At 44.9% G+C, this 20,929-nt stretch overlaps 1 protein-coding gene across 2 annotated transcripts in view; it reads left to right on the top strand.

Moving 5' to 3' along the window:
* Window positions 1-1,921: 1,921 nt before the first annotated feature.
* Window positions 1,922-20,929, top strand: part of SOAT1 (sterol O-acyltransferase 1) — a 55,931-nt gene continuing 36,923 nt past the window's right edge. Inside the window, exons 1-2 of one of the 2 annotated variants that reach the window (XM_075936852.2) lie at window positions 1,922-2,071; window positions 4,814-4,946. In XM_075936852.2, the coding sequence (XP_075792967.1) occupies window positions 4,820-4,946 (127 nt within the window). In that variant the 5' untranslated portion in view covers window positions 1,922-2,071; window positions 4,814-4,819. Of the gene's footprint in view, window positions 2,072-2,195; window positions 2,219-4,813; window positions 4,947-20,929 lie in introns of those variants that run through there. The other variant, XM_075936853.2, reaches the window with a different exon arrangement.

Genomic DNA, 20,929 nt, shown 5'->3' with positions numbered 1-20,929 from the left:
TACAGCAGGAGTGGGAACAGAAGCTGGAGCAGGAGCAAGAATCATGCTGACTATGAGTGAATGCACATCTGCGCACAGGGAACAGCCCTGCGTCAGTAGCTCCCGCCAGGTCTCATGATGCAGCTGGATGTCCTCCTGGAGCCTGCAGTCGATGATCTGCTCTATGGATCGGAGTGCTGCCAGGTGCTGTCTCTGGTCTTGTCTATGGATCTGTGGCACCTGTGGATGTCTCAAGTTCAGGAGGCTGTTTTGAGTGGTGTCGATCACCCCTCTCTCGCAGCTGGTCCAGCTGTGGAGAATAAAGAGAGATGGGCAGTCATCCCAGGGGATACTGTGCCTGAAGCCTAGCCCTCATCTGTGAGCCAAGAGTAACAGTTCTTGGCTCAGTCGTAGGCAACAGGATTAAAGCAAGGCCTTGTGCGCTCTGGCCAATGGGCCCAGATGTCCCCGGGATTGGGTGCTGCACTGAGAGTGCAGGCATGCCCATGTGCGGGATGCTGAGTGTGTGTCGATGTCCCCAGACTCCTAGAAAAGGCTTGTGGAGGGTGGGTTCTGGCTCCAAGGACAGCTGGGTGCTGATGCTGGCCTCGTCTGGCTCCATGTCCTTCTCCTTCTAGTCTCCCTCCTCCTCCTCCTCCACGAGCACCATGACAGGTGTCTTGAGCCTGGAGTCTACAACCGGAAGGGGGGAAGGTAGGAAAGGGGCTGCCCCACCTCCAAGGATGCAGTCTAGGTCCTTGAAATAAGGGCAGGTGTGGGGTTCTGCCCTGGAGCAGGAGTTGCTCTCTCTGGCCTTGGCATATGCCTGATGGAGCTCTTTGACCTTCATCCGCACCTGCTCTTGGGTGCGGATGTGCCCCTTGTTGGCCAGGCTGTCGGCCATCCAGCCATAGATGTCCACATTCCTGCATTTGGTGTGGAGATCCTGGAGGTTAGTCTTGTCACCCCACATTTCAATAAGGTCCAGGATCTGTGCACGTCCTTTTTGGCAGCTGTCTGACTGATTCCTGGGAGCAGTGGAACGCTGGGTGGGAGTAACAGACTGGCTCATATTGGGGGAAAAGGCTCTGGTCTATCAGGCCTCTGGCTAGCCACAAGCTCTTTCTGCAGAGGCTGCCACTTTAAGGGACAGGGGAGGGAGGAACAGCGTTTGGCTGAGTGTGAACAGAGCCCAGTAAGGCACCCTGGGAAGGGCTGGAGGGTCCCCTATTTTGAAGTAGCAGTTTTTACCCTAGCTACACAGCCCCTATTCTGAAATATCTCTGTCGGAATACGTGTCTTTGTAGAACGAGGTTTACACAAGCCGGAATAAGCCGTCCGTTATTTCAAGATAGGGGGCACGGCTGTGTAGACGCTTGGAAAGCTATTTCGGAATAACGGCCGATATTGGGAAATAACTCTGCTGTGTAGACACACCTGAATGAGACAGACCTGCACAAACCCCTCCCATACCAGAGCTTGGGGGGGGGGGGGACACAACCTAATAGACTGTGTGCTCCAGCCCCACATGGGGGGAGAGGTTTGGCTCACCCGTGTAGGCTCCCCAATGTGGGGGGGGGCAGGTCCAGGCAGGCTGAGGGACACACCCCGCCCCAGGGCTGAGACACCCCCCCCCGTTTAACTGTCCCGAACGCAGCGTGACGCAGGCGGGGCGCCAGTTACGTCCCGTCCCGCCCCGCGGCTGCTTGGTGCGCGCCGCAGCCCAGCCCCTGCGAGCCACGGGGGCGGGAAGGGCAGAGCTGCGGGGGGGGGAGCAGAAGGCGCGCACCACGTGCCTCTCACGTGCTCCCCACCCGCCCCTGTCTGCTGCAGCTCCTCCCCCCATGCACGCTGTGCCCTGGCTCCCGCGCTTCCCCTGGGCGCCTTCCGGCAGCAGAGGGGCGGGGCGGAGCACGGGGCCGGCAGCCAATGAGCGCCGGCGCTTCCCACTCCCTTACGTGGTGACGTAGACAAGGCTGGGGCATCCCGACTCTCCTTTTTTTTTTTTTTTTTCCCCCCCCTCCTCTCTCCAGTTCACGTAGTCGGTCGGGGCGCTGAGACGCGAGGGGGTATCGCGCGGACACCGGACGAGGTGACGTAGACCCGCGCGCGGCCCTGCAGGAAGGGGGGGTTGGGGTGCCGCTGGGGCCGGGCGCTTGGTGAGCCCGCGTGCGCGCACGCGCTGGGGCTCCCGTTGCCGGGGAGCCGCGCGCTGCCCCTCAGGGCTGCCCGAGCCGGGGTGAGGGGCGCGGTTTCCCGCGCTGCGCCTCGCTCCCTGTCGCGGCGCCCGCCAGCGCGTCCGTCGGCTGCCGCTGCGGGGTCGCGGTCCGGGTGCCTGAGGGGACTTTCACCCCTCGCCGCGGTGGCAGCCTCGCCAGGGGAGACCGGCTCCAGTCACCGCTCGTGCCGCTGCCCGGGCCCCTCAGCCGGGGGCTGCTTGGCCTGGGGAGGGGGGGGGCTGGTAACAGCCCTAAGCTAAGCGCTGCGCTAAGGGGGACAGCGCTGGCGGGCTTGATCTGCAAGGCCGCCTGAGGTCAGAGGTCAGGAAAACTCCCCCCCCCCCCTGGCTCAGCAGCGCTGTGGGATCCTCGCTCTGGAGGGTGCTGGGAACAGGTTAGACAAACACCCATTAGCGATGTGGCTTGTTCCTGCCTCAGAGACTTGATCTCTGCGAGTCTGGTTCTCTGAACGCAGGCCAGAGGAGCATTCCAGGAGAGTCTGGGTCAGGTGTTGCAGTTCTTCCTGAAGAGTGTCTTGTAATAAATAACGTTGTGTCTCACCTTGTCTGTATTGTAGTAACATTAGCTTAGCAGAGAGAGAGAGGTCCACTTGCTACACAAATGTACTGAGCGCCAGCAAAATAATAAATGGCATTTTATGGACAGACCATAATAGGCTTGTTTTTGCTAATGGACTAACTTGATTTTCGGTCTCTTTGTGCTTCCTCAGACCAAATCATGTTTAAAAAAACACAACCTACTGATATGGAGAACAAAAAAACTGTTAATTATAGGCTGCTGTTTAGCTTGAAGCCATGTCACAACCTTTTTATGTGTGACTGTATAAACATGGATATATTAATATGTGTTGCTTCTCTGTTAATAATGTGAGGTGAGCTCAGGATTTTTGGTAATAATTAAAAAGGAAGATGGATAAAAACAATGTCTGGGTTTGTGAATGAGATACAGTACCTAGTAATTGATATTCCATTTCAAATGAGCCTGGCTGAGAAAAATCTGCTGAGAGGATCTGTTCATGGTTCTGAAGCCCGGAAAAAGCAAAGGGTGGGCATCAGAAATAATCACGGTTTCTTCCTGAGAGTAGAAGAGGACAGAAGGGTATTTGTAAGAGAAAGTTCAGCATGTGGAAACAGTGTTATGCTGATCTTGTGGAAGGAAGGAAGCCAGAAGTGATTCACTGCACTGGACCGAGGCATAAAAAGGAAACGGAGTTCTTGGCAAAGAAGGGGAAGGATAATAACTAAAAATACAAATGTGAGGGGGTTTAGCTTGCTGCTGCTTAGTTATGTTGGTTTAATTTCAGGTTCTGAATTAATAGTGCAGAAAGTCATTTGCCATTAAGTAAGGGAGCTGTCATTGCAATATTAAATTCTCACCTATCAGAAAAGGCAAGGTGATTCTTGTGTCCATATTGTAGCTTGTTTGTTGTATTCTTTCAGGCCTTCATGTGTGTCAGGGTGACACTCGTAAAGCAGTGCACCTGAAAATGTCTGACTTATCTTAGCTGTGTCTTGTGATTGGCTCAGCACCAAAGAAGATTAGAAGAGAGAGAATATTTTCTTTTTTGCTAGACTGACCCATTGGCAGCTGCCAGATATTGCAGGAAAATATCGTGCCTTCTAATTCTAAGGATGCAGATTAAGATGGATTCCCTAGCCCCCAAGTACAGTACCTTTCTTCATGTGCCAAAAATCATTACTTAACCTTGCATGATAAATGACATATAATCAAGTCTATGAAGCTAAAGGCCTCACCATATGTGATTGAAAGAGATCTTGTTTCTTGCAAGAGTGTCAACTCTAGTTGTACTGTTGGTATATTTTCTTAAATGGATATTGCCTTTCAATAGTGAGTGCATATGTATTTATAAATATGCATAAAGTGTGCACTCTGGACTACAGGGCTTCTGGATGAGAAGCACTGTGATTAGATAAATGTATGCATCAGATATATGCATCAGTTTCTGCAGGTGCAACATTAGGGTAGGGATGTAAAGGAGTAACTGATTAACTGGTAAGCATTGTCTTACTGGCATGCTTACTGGGGTAACCGGTAAACAGGTGTCCTTCCGGGCTGAAGCATTCTGACTGGCCCCGCTGTGCTCCAGATGTGATGAGATGGGCTGGTTAAACATAGGTTAACCAGTTAACATATTAAATGGGATTTTACATCTCTACTTTAGGGTGCTTCATACATTTCCATTTTGTTAGTCAAGAGCAGGACAAGGTGCCATATTTCTCTTGGTGATCACGTGGGGAAAAACGCCCCTTCCTCTCCCTCTTTAAAGAACAAGTCTATATTTTTAATTCTGGGGTGGGTGGTGCAAAAATAAATGTTTAAGCAATAGTTCGTTCCGCTTCCTGTCTAGTGTGGAGAGAAGGGAGTAGGAGGTATAGTTCTTGGTGCAAGTTTTACTATACAGATATTTGGGATGGGAGGGGGTCTAGCTCTGTTAGACTGCCAATTCCATTTATTCTCCCTCTCTCCCGCCACACTTGCACTGGGCAGTCAAAGACAGGAAAAACCTAGCAAAAGGCCTCAGACATAACATGTTTATCCAGCTAACCAATTATTTCCTCTCTTTTCTATGGCAGTCAACAATGGTAGGCGAAGATAGTACTTCGGTAAGACACCGCCAGCCGAGTTCTATGGCACATGGGACCCCTGAGATGAATGAAAAGCAGACGAGAGCTGAGGGAGAGAAGCCATTCCAAAACTCAAGCAATGGTGAGGTTATTTCAGTAATGGGTCAATTATCTAGACATTCAACCCATTCTAGCCTGGTTGGGGACATCCCTTCTAGACGTCAGGCCTCTTACCTTTACCTCTCCCAAGGAGGAATCCTACAATTCTCCCACTTTCAGACTGGGTCCTGGGTATATAGCATGCTGTGTTACTGATTGTGGTTCTTCAGTAGGGCTGACTGGACTGGAGCACCGCCAGCCTTCCCTTTAGGAGCTGTGACCAATTTCTGGATATGGTGACTCAAAACAGTCCTTTCAGAACAACTTTTAAACAAAAATTTCATAGGAGGAACAAAGCAGATGAAGAGCTAAGGGTTATTAACACATGCATGTTGTTAAGCAATCTGCACATTTGTTTTATACAAAGATAAGGGAGGCTTATCCAGACACCCTTGCTTTTAGGGGTTGGGGTTCAGTCTGCTTTCATGGGTCTCTCTCCTGCTGTTTTATCAGTCCCACGTCGTTTTTGTTTCCCTGTGTCTCTTGAACTGAGTCAGAGGCTATCATAATAGCTCTTGGTGTCTGCTAAGCATCAGGAAAGGGGAAAAACAGCACAAAATGTCAAGTATCTCCTGCTGGTCTTAATCCTGGTAGTCTTATAGTAAGCAGTGCAATAAGAAACTGCTGGACATATCTTATTCATAAAATATCATGAGTCTCCCATATCTTTCACATGCTATCATTGGCTTGATGAAGGGTCTTCTGCAGAGTTCGTGTCACATTTTTTTTTTATGAAAGTGGAGGTACTTCTCCACACACAAAGCAAGCTCTAGTGGAATACGGGAAAAATTCACAAACTGGCGAAATAACACTGATTACTTAGAACTTAGTCTGAACTCCTCAGTCACCTTCCCCTAATTCCATTCTGTAGAGCTGGGGTGGAAAATAAGCAGCCCATGGGCTGGGCATGGTTTGTCAGGGTTAGCTCCTGGTGGACTGTCAGATGCTTTATTTACTTGCATATCCGCAGCTTTCAGTCCACCACTTCTTGCAGCTCCCATTGGCCAGGAATAGTGAACTGTGGGAGCTGAAGTAGCTGTACCTGAGGTAAATAAAGTGTCTGTTAGCCTGCGAGGGCTAACCCCGATGAACAATTGCCCAACTCTGCTGAAGAGGCTAGTTGATGGTGGAATTTGAAAATTTCCTCGACCTATACAGGAAGGTAGGAAATAGCCCAGTATCTAAGTTAGCTTAATGCCATGTATGTTCTGAGTTTTCAGCGTTGGAGTGAATCTATGGAATTGAAGGCTTTTCAAAGAGCAAAATGAAATAGTGAAGCACAAATAGCAAGGAATAATATTTATTATTGGAAGACCAAACAATGAAAGCGGCAATGGAACCACTAAGAGGGTGGCTGTCCTGCTCTGTTGGAAGGAATTAGTCCTCATAATTGTAATCAGACTACAGCTTTGTGGTCCTCTTCAACTCCTTGCTGTTATTAGAGTGTTCAAATGGTGGTGGTTATGAAAAATGTCTCCTTCCTCCAAAGTTTAGCTAGCTACCAAATTCAAGGCTATGAAAAACATGTCACAGACTGAAATCTGGTCTCCCTCCCTGAAATATGTGTTCTTTTACTCTCATCTATATATATTTCACAGAGGAGACCAGCATTTCTCTAACTGGGGGCCTTGACCTCCCAAATGCATAGGGGGTTATTTTAGGAAGGTCACGGTATTGTCACCCATACTTCTTTGCTGCCTTCGGAGGTGGTGGCTGAGAACGGTAGCTGAGCAACTAGTTCTGAAGGTAGCATCCCGCCAGCAGTAGCGCAGAAGGGTGACAGTATCATAACGTGCCTCCCTTACTTCTGTGCTTCTGTCTTCAGCATTGGGTGGCTAGAATGGCAGTTGCCAGATCAGTCCCTGCATGCGGTGGAGGGGGCTGGTCATGCCTGCCATGGACATGGGCTTCTCTAACCAGATGTCCCATACCTGCAATGGGCCCTGTGGGGCTGGAGCAACTCCCTGTCTACAGGGAGTTGCTCTGTTTCAGAGCTGAGCTCATGGCCATCCTCATGGCTAGGATATCTAGCTGCCCACTTCTGAAGGCAAGACTACCAGCAGCAGTACAGAAGTAAGGGTAGCAGTACCTTGTAATAGCCTTGTACGCCCCTAACTCCTTTTTGGGTCAGGATTCCTGCAATTACAGTACTGTGAAATTTCAGATTTAAATAGCTAAAATTTTGAAATTTATTTTTAAATTCCCATGACCAAGATATTGACCAAAATGGACCATGAATTTGGTAGGGCCATGCTCATGTTGTTGAATGATTTTGCCACAGTCATCCACTCCATTGTGTCTTGCAGACTTCATCAGCATAAACAACGAGAAATCCTGTGGCACCTTAGGGTTCGTCTAAACTACATGGCTCCGTCGACGGAGCCAAGTAGATTTGTTTATTTGGCAAAGAGAAATGAAGCCGCGATTTAAATCATCGCGGCTTCATTTAAATTTACATGGCTGCCGCGCTGAGCCGACAAACAGCTGATCAGCTGTTTGTCGGCTCAGCGTGCTAGTCTGGACGCTCCCCTGTAGAAATGAAAGCCTTTTATCGACATCCCCCGTAAACCTCATCCTACGAGGCATAAGGGGGATGTCGATAAAAGGCTTTCAGGTCGGCCCGGAGTGTCCAGACTAGCGCGCTGAACCGACAAACAGCTGATCAGCTGTTTGTCGGCTCAGCGCGGCAGCCATGTAAATTTAAATGAAGCCGCGATTATTTAAATTGTGGCTTCATTTCCCTTTGCTTATCTGTCTAATCTACATGCCTCCATCGACGGAGGCATGTAGTCTAGACACACCCCTACAGACTAACAGAGTTATTGGAGCATAAGCTTTCATGGGCAAAGACCCACTTCGTCCGATGAAAATCTGTTAGTTTATAAGGAGCCATAGGACTTCTCATTGTTTTTTGCAGATTCAGACTAACACGGCTACCCCTCTGAAGCTTTATCATGGCATGTGTGTTACTTTAGCCAGAATGAAATAGCCAGCTTCATTTGAGTAGTGCTCCTGTTGTTACAGTGGCTTTTTATAGAATTTAAGTTAAAAGCTAATGTCCTAACTTTTAATTCTCTCTGCAGCTGGTTCTTGGCATCACAGCCAGTGCCTCTTTCCTTGACAACTATATCTTGGAGGATCTATGTTCCTTGCGCACTATGAAGTTGCCATTCTTGAGGGTGAAATGGGAGATGGAGCTTAGAGTTTATTAGAGGAAATCACTGATCTCTTAGGCTTCAAAATAGGTGATACTTCAGCTTAGCTCTCCCAAATTAAAAACAGAAATGAGAACAAAGTTAGAAGGAAGTTATAAACTTCTGAAAAACAAAATTAAAAAACTCCCCACCAGATAATATCTAGGAGGAAGAAAAAATGGAAAACTACAAGTATCTCGTGGCCTAGAGCAGTGGTTCCTAATCTTTCCATGCATATGGACCCCATTTCATTCTATTAAAATTTTATAGATTCCCTCCTCCTTCTCCCAAAAAAACCCCCAAAACCCAATCCATCTAATAGCTTTTGAACGGTTAGAGCGGGCTGATGTATTTTAAAAAAATGGTAAAAAGTAAGTGTGTATATAAGCAGACTCCAGGGGACAGTTGCAGCTTGTCATCTTCAGCGTGGGCTGGGAGGCATGCAGACTGCAGGACATGGAGCTTCTCAGGTCCCATTGGCTGCTATTCGCCTGCACTGCTTCCTCAGCTCCTGTCCCCTGCCCATCCACAGAGCGAGGAGGCTCTCATTGCCAAAGGGAGATCTGGAGATGCCAGCTCTTCAAGGGTGGAAAATTATGTGCATGGGGCGGGGGGGAGCAGCAGTCATGCGTGCCAGGATGCGGCTTGCTTTTGATCCTGTTCTCTGGAAGCTAAGGGAGTGTGGAGATGCCAGCTCTTCAAGGGCGAAAAATTATGTGCATGGGGCGGGGGGGAGCAGCAGTCATGCATGCCAGGACGCGGCTTGCTTTTGATCCTGTTCTCTGGAAGCTAAGGGAGTGTGGAGAAAGTGTTTGCATTCCATGCATGCCTCTCACTCCTGACTGGTGTGTAAGAGGCATGCACGGGATTCAAGCACTTTTCCCATGCTCCCTTAGCAAGTGGGGAACGGGATCAAAAGCAAGCCACAACCTGGAGCACACGGCAGCCCCCCTCCTCATACTCCTGGGGAGAGGGGGAGGAGTAAAGGAAAGGAAATATAAGGATCCTGATCCTTACATTTAAAAACTTTCCTTGGACCCCCTGCAGTGACTTTGTGGACCCCCTGCAGTGACTTTGTGGCCCCCCAGCACAGACCACGGGTTGGGAACCACTGGCCTAGAGTTTTAACTCTTGAGTAGCTCTATGTTTCCTTGGCAAGCTAGAATAAATCACATGAGTTGTATGTGTCTGTAGTTTTAATCTAATTCCTCCTTGGACTAGCTCAGAGGACCATGCACTCTGACCTGCATGTACTTTAATAGCTCAGCTGAGCTATTAGTCACTGTGGATTAATAATATGCCTGCATTGGCTGGCTGTAAAAATTAGCAGCTTAACTCAGTAAATAGTAGTGATGACACTCTAATACTTAGATAACTTGTTAAATTGAATAGTATGGTAACCTTGCACTGGGGTAATTCTAGGTTAATTTTACTTCAGTCAGGTAGTGTTATATTTAGCGGTTGATGTAAGTGACTTGGAATTGGGACTACGATCTTGTCTCACTTCTGTTCCTTACTTCCTCATCCTAGACATAGCATTTAACTGCTAGTTGCTGCTTCTCTCTGTAAAATAAGGATAAATTCTCTGCCTAGGTAGAGAGACTTAATGTTTTAAGCGCTTTCAGATCACTGTGTGAAGTATGTCTTACAAATGCAAAGTACAGGCAGTCCCCGGGTTACATGGATCCGACTTACATCGGATCCCTACTTACAAATGGAGTGAGGCAACCCCGCACTAGCTGCTTCCCCCCAGCAGACCAGGGAGACGCGAAGCTTAGCGCCCTCCCCCTCCCCCAGCAGACCAGGGAGACGCGGAGCGGCTTTTCTCAGCAGACACTTCAGCTTGAGAATAAAGGACTGAGGGAAGTGAGGTGTGGGAGAATAAAACTGAGCTCTGGACAAATGTTTGGCTAGAGTTTCCCCTACAATATGTACCAGTTCCGACTTACATACAAATTCAACTTAAGAACAAACCTACAGTCCCTATCTTGTACATAACCCGGGGACTGCCTGTATTTGTGAAAGCCTTGGGACTATTCTTGAATTAATTTTTCCAACACTGTATTTCTAGCCATGTGCATTGTGTCATGTGTCTATAAAACACCTGCTAGAATTGTGCATTTAGATGACTGTCTCACTATCCTTTGTGTGTACAGATGAGTACTAACCATCTTCACATTAGGGATGTAAAATCCCGTTTTATCAGTTAACCAGTTAAATGTTATGTTTACCTAGTTAACCACTTAAATGGCAGATGACGGCTCCAGCTCACCTGGACTGGAGTGGCTCTGGCCTGTGGAATTGCACAGGGGCCAGCCTGGCTGGCGTGCCTGCCCTTTGGACAGAGGCTGGTCCAGCCCGGACAATGGTTAACTGATAATCAGTGAGCATCTCCTGATAAGAGTGGTGCTTACCAGTTAACTAGTTAAGCATTGATATCCCTATGTCACATGATGTCATATTGGCGGTTGCTTGACATATTCCTGGGGGTTGCAATACATGAGACTGAAGCTTTCTAAGTCTCTTTTGTATGACCTCTGAAAGAAAGGTTGCCACTCCTAGAATGTCACTTAGAGGATTCGCAAGTCTGAATAGGGCCTAACTGCATACTATGTGGTGAATAAATCCATCTGACCTGTGTCTGGTTCTTTTATTTGATTTTCTTGTACAATGTGCGGGTATCTTCCATATTATGTCATATAAACTCTGAGGATTCCCTTTGACATAATGCTTTCTATTTTTTGGCAGTTGGTGACATCTTATCCTGTCATTCATATCTTGACCAATTACTTTGCCAGCAGTAACATCTTGCTGAAGTCTTACTACTTAATGACAGCCACAGACAATGACTTCTACTCACTACATCATGATTGAGTGTTCCAGTGCTGTGCCAGTCTTAATTTTTATAGTGTGTAACATGAGGCAACTCTGGATTTTATTGTGTTTCTAGTCTGTAGTAGACCACGTTTCTACTCCACTGATCTGTTCCCTTTTTTGGACTCCTTCATAACTGCTGACGTGTGTGGTTAAAATTTTTTTTTAGAAGCCTTGTTAATATTGCAGAGTCAACACATTTGAGCAGTGGTTCTCAAGTCAGGTGTTCATATCCCTGGGGGTACGCAGAGGTCTTCTAGGGGTACATCAAACCTAATTGCCTAATTTTTACAACAGTCCACATAAAACACATTAGCAAAGTCAGTGCAAACTAAAATGATTTTATATACTATACACTGAAATGTAAGCACAATATTAATATTCCAATTGCTTTATTTTTTAGTTGGTAAAAAATGAGAGCAAGTAATTTTTCTACAGTGTGTTGTGACATTTTGATATTTTTATGACTGATTATGTAAGCAAGTCATTTTTAAGTTAGGTGAAACTTTTGGATGCACAAGTTAAATGAGTCCTGAAAAGGGTACAGTAGTCAGGAAAGGTTGAGAACCACTGAGCAAGAGTCCTGCATATTACAAGCTTTTGATAGATTCCAAATACAGAAACACAGGTTACACTGTTTTTTTTAAAAAAAATATCTCCCCCTCAACTTTTTTTTGTAGGGGGGTGAAATCCAAAATTTTTTTCACTGCTCAGGGGTAAAGAGCAAAGTTTAATTTTTAGATGGAGAGTTGTGTTTGCAGTGATGGTATTTTTCAATAACATTTAAGTTTCTTCACAAAGTACAAGCCTATTTTAAACCTTTTTATGTAATCTACCATATTCACACTCTCTCCTAAAGAAATTCCTGCAAGTTTGTTTGCTGGTCTCATTGACGGGGCTGTTTGCCTTTAATTAGCACCCGTACGCTATTTTAAATGTCAGTATCTAGGCTGTCTTAATTTCTGCTGTGTTAACTTAGTTTACAGTTTTGCAATGAAAGGATGTTGCCATCTGTTAGTCATACTTAAATGACTTTTCTTGTGTGTAGATCTTCATAATTTCAGTCCAAAGGCAGGCCCATGTTAAATCAATGTTATGACCACAACCCAGACATCCTTTCCTCACTTAACACTGATCATCAGGTGACAGTTCCTCCTCTAGTCAAATGTTCCCTGAAAGTAAGCAACAACTTATCTAACAGAAATTAAATTAATTCTCTTTTTCAGATCCATGTACATGGATTTGTACAGTGACTCACTTTTATAAGTTGTTTGAGCAGTGTTCATCGGAAGACTTGATTTCTTTCTTTCTGTCTGTCTTTCTATTTGATTTCCAGGGCAAATCCCAATTTTTTTGTTTGTTCATTTTTAGTACCTTTTTAATTTTGGGGGTCAATGTATACACTCTAACATAAGACCTCTATTTCAATGAAAATGAAATGACTGTTTGGGTGTTCAGATTGGGTTTCTCTGTTTCTGGCCTACAGAGTCTTTCTTGATGGCTTTTGGGTTTGCTCATCTTTCCAGTTTTAATCCACACTTTGTAGATGATAGTCACGTTAATCATCCTTCTATCAAACTCATTTCCATTCTTTTCCGTCTCATTATTCTTAACAGTTCTCCTGTGGTATTACGTTAGCATAATCTTCCTGTAGTTAATAGAGCTGGTTGAACAACTTCAAAATCATTCACTAAAAATGATAAAATTTTCACAAAAAAATTCCTTTTATGGCCACTTGTAATAGTTTTTAAAGTTTATAATTAAATGATAGAAGTGTAAAATGTATGCTAAAGACAAGGCTGTGACTAAATAGTAAATGTCACAATTTTTTCCCTTGTATGCTCTTGATCAGTTTCAGACTAATGTATAGTAGGTTGCAAGAAACGATGGGGGAAATGGACTTTTTGGCTCCAAAAGCTTCTTTAATACTTTTTTCCTTTGAATCCTAGTCAAATTATCTCTGAAATCAGCATTCCCTGCATTTAACAATGTGATAATCTTATACACTTGCCTTAGTCTTATGTTGTAGAGGTGGGGAAGTTGCCTGGTGACCAGAAAATCTCTATTTTTGGTAACTTTGAGCAAGTTGATCTTGACAAATATTTACAGTAAAATTTAGTAGTGGTTGTGGTGCTGGCAGACCAGGTGCCAGCTGCTAGGCCTCAATGAACACTGACAGATGCATAGTTGGAAACCAGTCAAACCTAACCTGCATTTTAGAATTGTTATTAGATTTATGGAGTTGGGTGTAATGTTTGGACTTTATGAAATGCTTGTAAATTGTTGTATCTATTACTCTCATAAATATTATCTTACAACATGGGATTAAGATTGGAGTGTTAGCTTTGCAGTTATAAAAGTGTTTGTGTGGGTTTCCAGTAGGGATGTGAAGTAGTGATGTAAGCAACTAGTCAACTATCCGATAAGCAAATGCTTATCGGATAGTTGACTAGTGACTCAACTAGTTGCCCCCCCACCCTTGTTGCCTCTGTCAGAGAGAGGCAGCAAGGTGGGGGAGCAGGATCTGGTGCTGGGGGGAGCTGTCTTAAAAGCCGGTTCCCCCCCCAGTACCATTTCTGTGGGGAGAAGGGGCAAGGGTGCAGGGGGAACTGGTGGCACTTTTGCCTTTGAAATGTAGTAAAAGCAGGGGTCTTGCTACATTTCAAAAACAGAAGCACTGCAGGGAGCTTGGGATAAGCTGGGGACTCAAGCGCTTTGCTTTTAAAAAGTACAAGAGCCCTCTTGTACATTCCAAAAGCAGGGATTGCGGGGCCAACGGGGGACTGCTTTAGTCCCCCGCTGGCCATGCTCCCTGCAGCACTTCTGCTTTCGAAATGTAGCAAGAGCCATCAGGGCTCTTGCTACATTTCAATGGTGGAGGTGCCCTGTCAGCCGACGGTCAGGGCAGTGAGTCCCTTATGACCGGCTGAAGTTCTTTTAAATTGTGCTTGGTTCTGTTACAGCAACTGAAGGAGTCAGGTTAAAGCTTAAACAGTTACTATTTTATTGTTACAGGGTAAACTTAGTTGTTAAATGCTACTACTGTGTTACAGATAACACAGACACTACAAAGGACAGAACAGAAATTACACTAAGAAGTCACTTACAGGTACCATGAAACCCTTTGGTTCTCTGAGCTCTTATTAAATGCATGCAAAATAGACACATAGCAGGTATATATTCTCACCCCTGCGTTCCAGACTTGGCGTGGCCAGCGTCTTTCTCTCAATCCCTCGGGAAGAAGTAGGGCGAGGTTGGGCGTCCCACAGACCTCTGGAGACAATCAATACCTGCCAGCAGGTATAGATGATTGGAGCTCAAATGGGGTGGGCGGCTGAACCTCTTTTTATACCCCTTGGGTCATGTAGGCTTCTTCCTGGTTTCAAGTGGCCAATTAGGAAAAATGGCTTTGAATGCCAAGTTTCCCACGAAGGGTGCAAAGCATAATTTACACCTGGGAAAATGCAGACAATGGGCACCTCTGGTATGTGATGGGCGAAGATTCCTCTCTGGGACAGTGTAGGCGTGTCAATTACTGGTACTAGCCATCAGGGCGACGGGAGGCCCCGGGTCGTCAGCTAGCCCATTTACTGTCTGGTTTCTGTTTATGGTAGAGTCAGGGACAGGCAGCAAACCTGTGTTCCCAGGGCATCAAAGGCTGACTGCCTTTCTCTTGCTCTCTGGGGGGGGGGGGAGAAACAAGATGGGGCTCGTGGAAAAACAAGATGGGGTTTTTGTGTCTGGCTACATTCCACCCCCTTGACACGCCTCACTATGTCCCAGAACGCAAGATGGCGGTGATGCCAGCACCCTTTGCCCTCCTTGGAGGAAGCTAAAATCGCCCTATCAGCAGGGTCTGATCAGATAATTTGGATCAAGGGATTGATTAGGATCGCTTCCCAATGCCATATACCAGATTTGTGCAGAGGAGGTAGCAGTGTACACAAAATGCCTAACAATACATAGAAGCATGCAGCAAGCGATTACAACAAGTAAAATGGTTAATATAGTATTTACGATAGAGTGAAGGAAGGGAGTTAACGAAAGTCCTAGGTGTTGGGCTAGCCAATCTAGCCATGAGGCTTTACATTTTTAGTTACAGCATGTCTTATCCCATACCGTTTGTTGCCACTTCCCTTGCCTCGCCCCTTGACCTCCCCCCAGAGTTATTTAGAGGATTGCGGTAGTCGCTGTCATCGAACCATACCGGTCCCCATCGGAAGATGTCACTTTGTTTCACCAGTCATTTGGGCTGAGAGGGACAAACTCGATTCCCAGTCCAGTAGAGGAGTCAAGTAAGGTGTTCTGGTATAGCAGTAGCAGTTGGGATGAGGAAGAAGACCATGGCGAGTTGGAGTACCATGTCTTATTTCAATAGTCTGTAACTAACAACAGTGGTTGCAAGCACAACAGCAAGCGGTATATATATATACAAAAAGTTCATGGTGGTTTCCCAGATCCACACCAGCATTGGGAGGGATCCATCCCACTGGAGCACTGTTCAGGGATATTGCCTCAGTTTCCTGTAATAAAACATAAGGTTTGCCGGTCTTGGATATAATCCAAGCCTCAGTGATGGTTATTGGTGTTAGCCCAGCATCTCTTTCCATTGTAGGAGTGCAGTAAATGGGTTTGTGTTCCCAAACTGGGGCATTGGGACAAGGTCTATTAAGTGGTTTAGTCCCATGACTGTAAACAACCCTGTTGCCACTGGGGTTGAGTAAGCAAAAACCAATTCCTGAAACAATTTCCATTCCAGTTAAAACATACTTCCACCCTTGCTTACTGGTGGGTAGTGTACCAATATAATTTACTTGCCAGGTTGCCCATAGTATTTTTCCATCTCTTAGCCTGGCAAACCATTGTCCTTCTGTTATATGTTTCCTTGAGTTCAGCACATAGGGTGCAAGCTTGTACCAGATCTTTGGCTTGTTTGTGGGTGATAGGCCACCCCCTGGCATGTGCCTGCCACACCAGCTTATCGCTCTCTGTGTGTCCCAAGGTTTCATGTAGCCAAATGTACAGGCGTTCCCAATTCACCTGGGCAGCAAAAATTTGTACTGCTGCATCTGCTAGGTTATTTAGCTGTGCAGCTAGAGTATTATTATTATTATTTTTTTTTTTTTTTGGACACATGACTTATGCTTAAGGCATGTGGGGTTGCATGCTGGTATATCCATTTCCAATATTCCAATCTCCAAACAGGCTTTCCTATTATTTCCCAGTTAGTTATCCACTGGGTGGCTCCAGCCCATATAGCATAGGAGTTAGTGTAGATGGTACTGGCCCCTGCCTCACAAGCTAATTGATTGCTGCCAGCTCTGCAAGCTGAGCTGTTCCTTCTATGTTTGTGGACAGGGGTGCAGTGGATGTGTCTGCTGAAACAGCAACAGCCTTCCCTGTCCACTTTCCTTTGAAATAACCAGGCAGCCTGTATTTACATATAATGTTGAATTTAAAAGCAAGCCAAAAGTGTTATCAACTCAGCCTTGAAAGAGACAGTTAAGTTTCAAAGCTTGAATTTCTAAACTAATAATTTGGTTTCTAGAAAGTTAAATGTCCTTAAGAGTTGAATGCCCAACAGAAGCACTAACCAATTTGTGCCTTGTTTGTTTGCAATTTTAAGCAAGAGGACATTATCCAAAACAAAATAAAACTAGTTAATTTGAAATCCACAAAATAGAGTTACAAAATCCACAAAATAGAGCTCATTCCTTTATGCAGTTAACCAATTAAGTTTTAGTAGAATCCTTAATTTTCCTTTGCAGATTTAACAAAGGTGTCCATAGACAAAATGTTTACATTTGATTGTTTCTTTGCATAGATGGTTTGCACATTGTTAAGAGGCTGCAAAGAAACAAGGTGTCATTTTAAAACAAGATTTCCCTTCACATATTACAACCACCACTTAGTTCCTTCCACACTCCCATGGAGTCCACCTTTTATCTTCACATTTCCTTAAATCACTTGCTTTGTCCTTTCAAAGAAAATGTCTCATTCCTAGTAACTTTCCAATGTCTGCTTTACTTTCCTTATTCCTTCAACCATGCCCATATAGGGCTCCAAACTTTTTGCCTTCCCTTTTTCACATGCTAAATGACTTTTCCCAATGAGACAGGTTTGTCTACTATTAATTTGGTAAGGAGGGTGAGCGTGTTTACTAAGCCTTATACCTCCTGGTCCTTTTCTTAAACATATTCCTGAGGGAAGAAAAAAAAAATACATCTGAGAGTTGCTTTAACTCTCAGCACCCATCCTTAAGGGAATCTTGCTCTGTCTGGGTACTGAGGGACATGCATTTCTACCTCTCCACTTCTGCAGCAGAGGCTTTTACATTTTTCCAGTTTCATGTTTGCATTCTTATTCAGTCAGTTTTGAAGAACACCTCATTACAGGTTTTCCATAGAAGACAAAAGCTGCAGCTGTTTCCCTCTCCTTTGAAGTTGAGGGTTTACATATCCACAAAGTTAGTCAATTTGTCTTCTAGGTCTGAAATTGTATGGATAGCAATTAACACTTGATCAGATCAAGGGCTATGCCCAAACCTTTGCAAGATTTTGTTTAAAAGGGGTAACATCTTTTACAAATGCCAATTCCTCAGTCTTCTCTCTGCCTTCTTAAAAGACTGCTTACATTTAAACTTTTCCTAGTATACCCAACCTCCTATTTCTTTCTTTCTTTCTGGAGGGCTACAATTTGAACTTTCTGATCTCAGCTAGTTTGCTAATCAAACTTAGCTATTACCTGCAAAGCTTCTTTGTGCTGCCAGCTAGGGCATTTACATCACAAAGGAAATCACAACCTGTTGTGGCTCTTGGAGCTTTCACAGCATTTTAGTCTGTTTGCAGTTTTTACTCATTCTATAGTTTACAGGAAAATGTGCAATCTTTGTTTGCAACACTACTTAGCCACATTAAACTTTGCATAGGGTATAACTCTCTCTTTATGCTCACAGTTTTCCTGTACCTTCATTAAACGACTTGGACTAAAATGGTCTTACCAAACCAATTTGTTTTAAACCTACAAACAAACAAGATTACTGGACCTTAAACTTCATTTATACACTATATATATATATATATCTACACACAGATACACATACATTCTCTCTGAACCTTTCTTACACTATTTTTACATAGCTATACAACAATTACATTCCCTTTTATTCATTGGGGTAGTTCAGTTCCAATAGAACCCCCTCCCTTTAGAGTTCTTTTAGCAGTATCTATAATTAAATGTACGAATTTGAGTCAAATTTGCCTGGATTATTTACAGACATTCCTTTGGAAAAAGGGCCCATTTTTCCTTCAGAATGACTGTAAAGAAACCACAATTTTCTATCTACACCATTTTAGCATTTGCACAACTGCATTTGCTCTCCATTCTCTGCAGAGTTTAAATTCTCTGTTTCTCTTTTCTTAAAACACTTTCTTATCTCTAAAATAAAAACTGGCCTTGTTTCAGATATTATTCTTGTAAGTATGCTTAAGGATTTAGATTTCCAGTACTTACAGCCTTTTTCTCAGTTCTACCACAAGGCTTTCAATCTTATCTGTTACCTGCCTGCTTGTCTGGGCCTGATCCTGTTTTCCTTTTCTGCCTGCTTGCCTGGGCCTGATCCTGTTTTCCTTGCTAAATGGAAAGTGGCTCCTTTCCACAGACTCAGGCTTTGTCCCATTCTTTAGCTTGCAGGCAGTTCTATACTTACAGAACTGTACCCACAAATCCTCAGGATTTCCCCAATCCTTTTCTAACATTTCTCTATCCCATTTTGGGTTGCCCCAACCTTCCTGGGCAAACCCTTTCTCTATACCACTAAAATCCATGTCTATCATGACAGGCTTCATGTTGCTGTATGTGAACCAATAGCACAATCCTGCCGACTACGCCAATTCTGTCAGCCGACGGTCAGGGCAGTGAGTCCCTTATGACCGGCTGAAGTTCTTTTAAATTGTGCTTGGTTCTGTTACAGCAACTGAAGGAGTCAGGTTAAAGCTTAAACAGTTACTATTTTATTGTTACAGGGTAAACTTAGTTGTTAAATGCTACTACTGTGTTACAGATAACACAGACACTACAAAGGACAGAACAGAAATTACACTAAGAAGTCACTTACAGGTACCATGAAACCCTTTGGTTCTCTGAGCTCTTATTAAATGCATGCAAAATAGACACATAGCAGGTATATATTCTCACCCCTGCGTTCCAGACTTGGCGTGGCCAGCGTCTTTCTCTCAATCCCTCGGGAAGAAGTAGGGCGAGGTTGGGCGTCCCACAGACCTCGGGAGACAATCAATACCTGCCAGCAGGTATAGATGATTGGAGCTCAAATGGGGTGGGCGGCTGAACCTCTTTTTATACCCCTTGGGTCATGTAGGCTTCTTCCTGGTTTCAAGTGGCCAATTAGGAAAAATGGCTTTGAATGCCAAGTTTCCCACGAAGGGTGCAAAGCATAATTTACACCTGGGAAAATGCAGACAATGGGCACCTCTGGTATGTGATGGGCGAAGATTCCTCTCTGGGACAGTGTAGGCGTGTCAATTACTGGTACTAGCCATCAGGGCGACGGGAGGCCCCGGGTCGTCAGCTAGCCCATTTACTGTCTGGTTTCTGTTTATGGTAGAGTCAGGGACAGGCAGCAAACCTGTGTTCCCAGGGCATCAAAGGCTGACTGCCTTTCTCTTGCTCTCTGGGGGGGGGGGGAGAAACAAGATGGGGCTCGTGGAAAAACAAGATGGGGTTTTTGTGTCTGGCTACAGTGCCCTTATCAACTAATTGAATAGTTGATGCAAATTACGTCGACTATTTGATTAGTTGATTAATCTAAATTTAACATCCTTAATGTGCAGTTTAACAGATGGGGGATGGATCAGCTCCCCACCCTCTTGTGCCCCTCCTCCCCGCCACTCCAGCCTGGCTGTGGTGGGACTGGACTGGAGCAGCCCCCTTGTCTGGGCCCCCTTTAATTGCTTAACTGGTTAAACATCATGTTTAATTGGTTAACCAATTCAACAGGGATTTAACATCCTGGCTGTGTCTAGACTGGCCAGTTTTTCCGGTAAATCAGCCGCTTTTCCAGAAAAACTTGCCAGCTGTCTACACTGTCTGCTTGAATTTCCACAAAAGCACGTACTTCCTACTGTAAGAAATCAGTGCTTCTTGCGGAAATACTATTCTGCTCCCATTCAGGCAAAAGTCCCTTTTGTGCAAAGCTTTTGTGCAAAAGGGCCAGTGTAGACAGCTCAGATTTGTTTTGTGCAAAAAAGCCCCGATTGCGAAAATGGCGATTGGGGCTTTTTTGCGGAAAAGCGCGTCTAGATTGGCATGGACACTTTTCCGCAAAAAATGCTTTTGCAGAAAAGCATCCGTGCCAATCTAGACACTCTGTTCCGAAAATGCTTTTAACAGAAAACTTTTCAATTAAAAACATTTCCGGAAAATCATGCCAATCTAGACACAGCCCCCTAGTTTCAAAAGAGAAGCATTGCCAAGTTTGCCACAAGAGGTGTTATGTCCTGCCCAGCCAAAAAAGGCTTATCTATCAGACACACCATTGTGGAACATTTGTGGTTAGGGGACTTTGCTTCCTATTACACACATAAAAAGGGCATGTGTACAAACACTTGACCCATCACAGCTTGAACTCTGGGAGAAGGGAATAAAAATTCCTGACCAGGAAAATCTGTATCGCTATGATGCTTCACATTTGGAGAAGGCAATTTTTCTAAAAATAAGCAAAGGATCACCCAGGTGCTTAGCTTAGGTTGGCCATGAAGGACCTGTAGAACTTGCATATTATAGCAGCTTCTGTTACATTTTGACTCCTAAGACTGTAACTCATTTTTATGTGTTTACTTTCTTTAACCTGGTAAGAAACTCTTTCCCCCCCAGTTAATAA

The sequence above is a fragment of the Pelodiscus sinensis genome, chromosome 9 (assembly GCF_052426305.1).
Source record: "Pelodiscus sinensis isolate ZL-2025 chromosome 9, ASM5242630v1, whole genome shotgun sequence".
NCBI lineage: Eukaryota > Metazoa > Chordata > Testudines > Trionychidae > Pelodiscus > Pelodiscus sinensis.
Note: the sequence above shows the minus strand (reverse complement) of the source record. Positions and strands in the feature narration are given on the sequence as shown.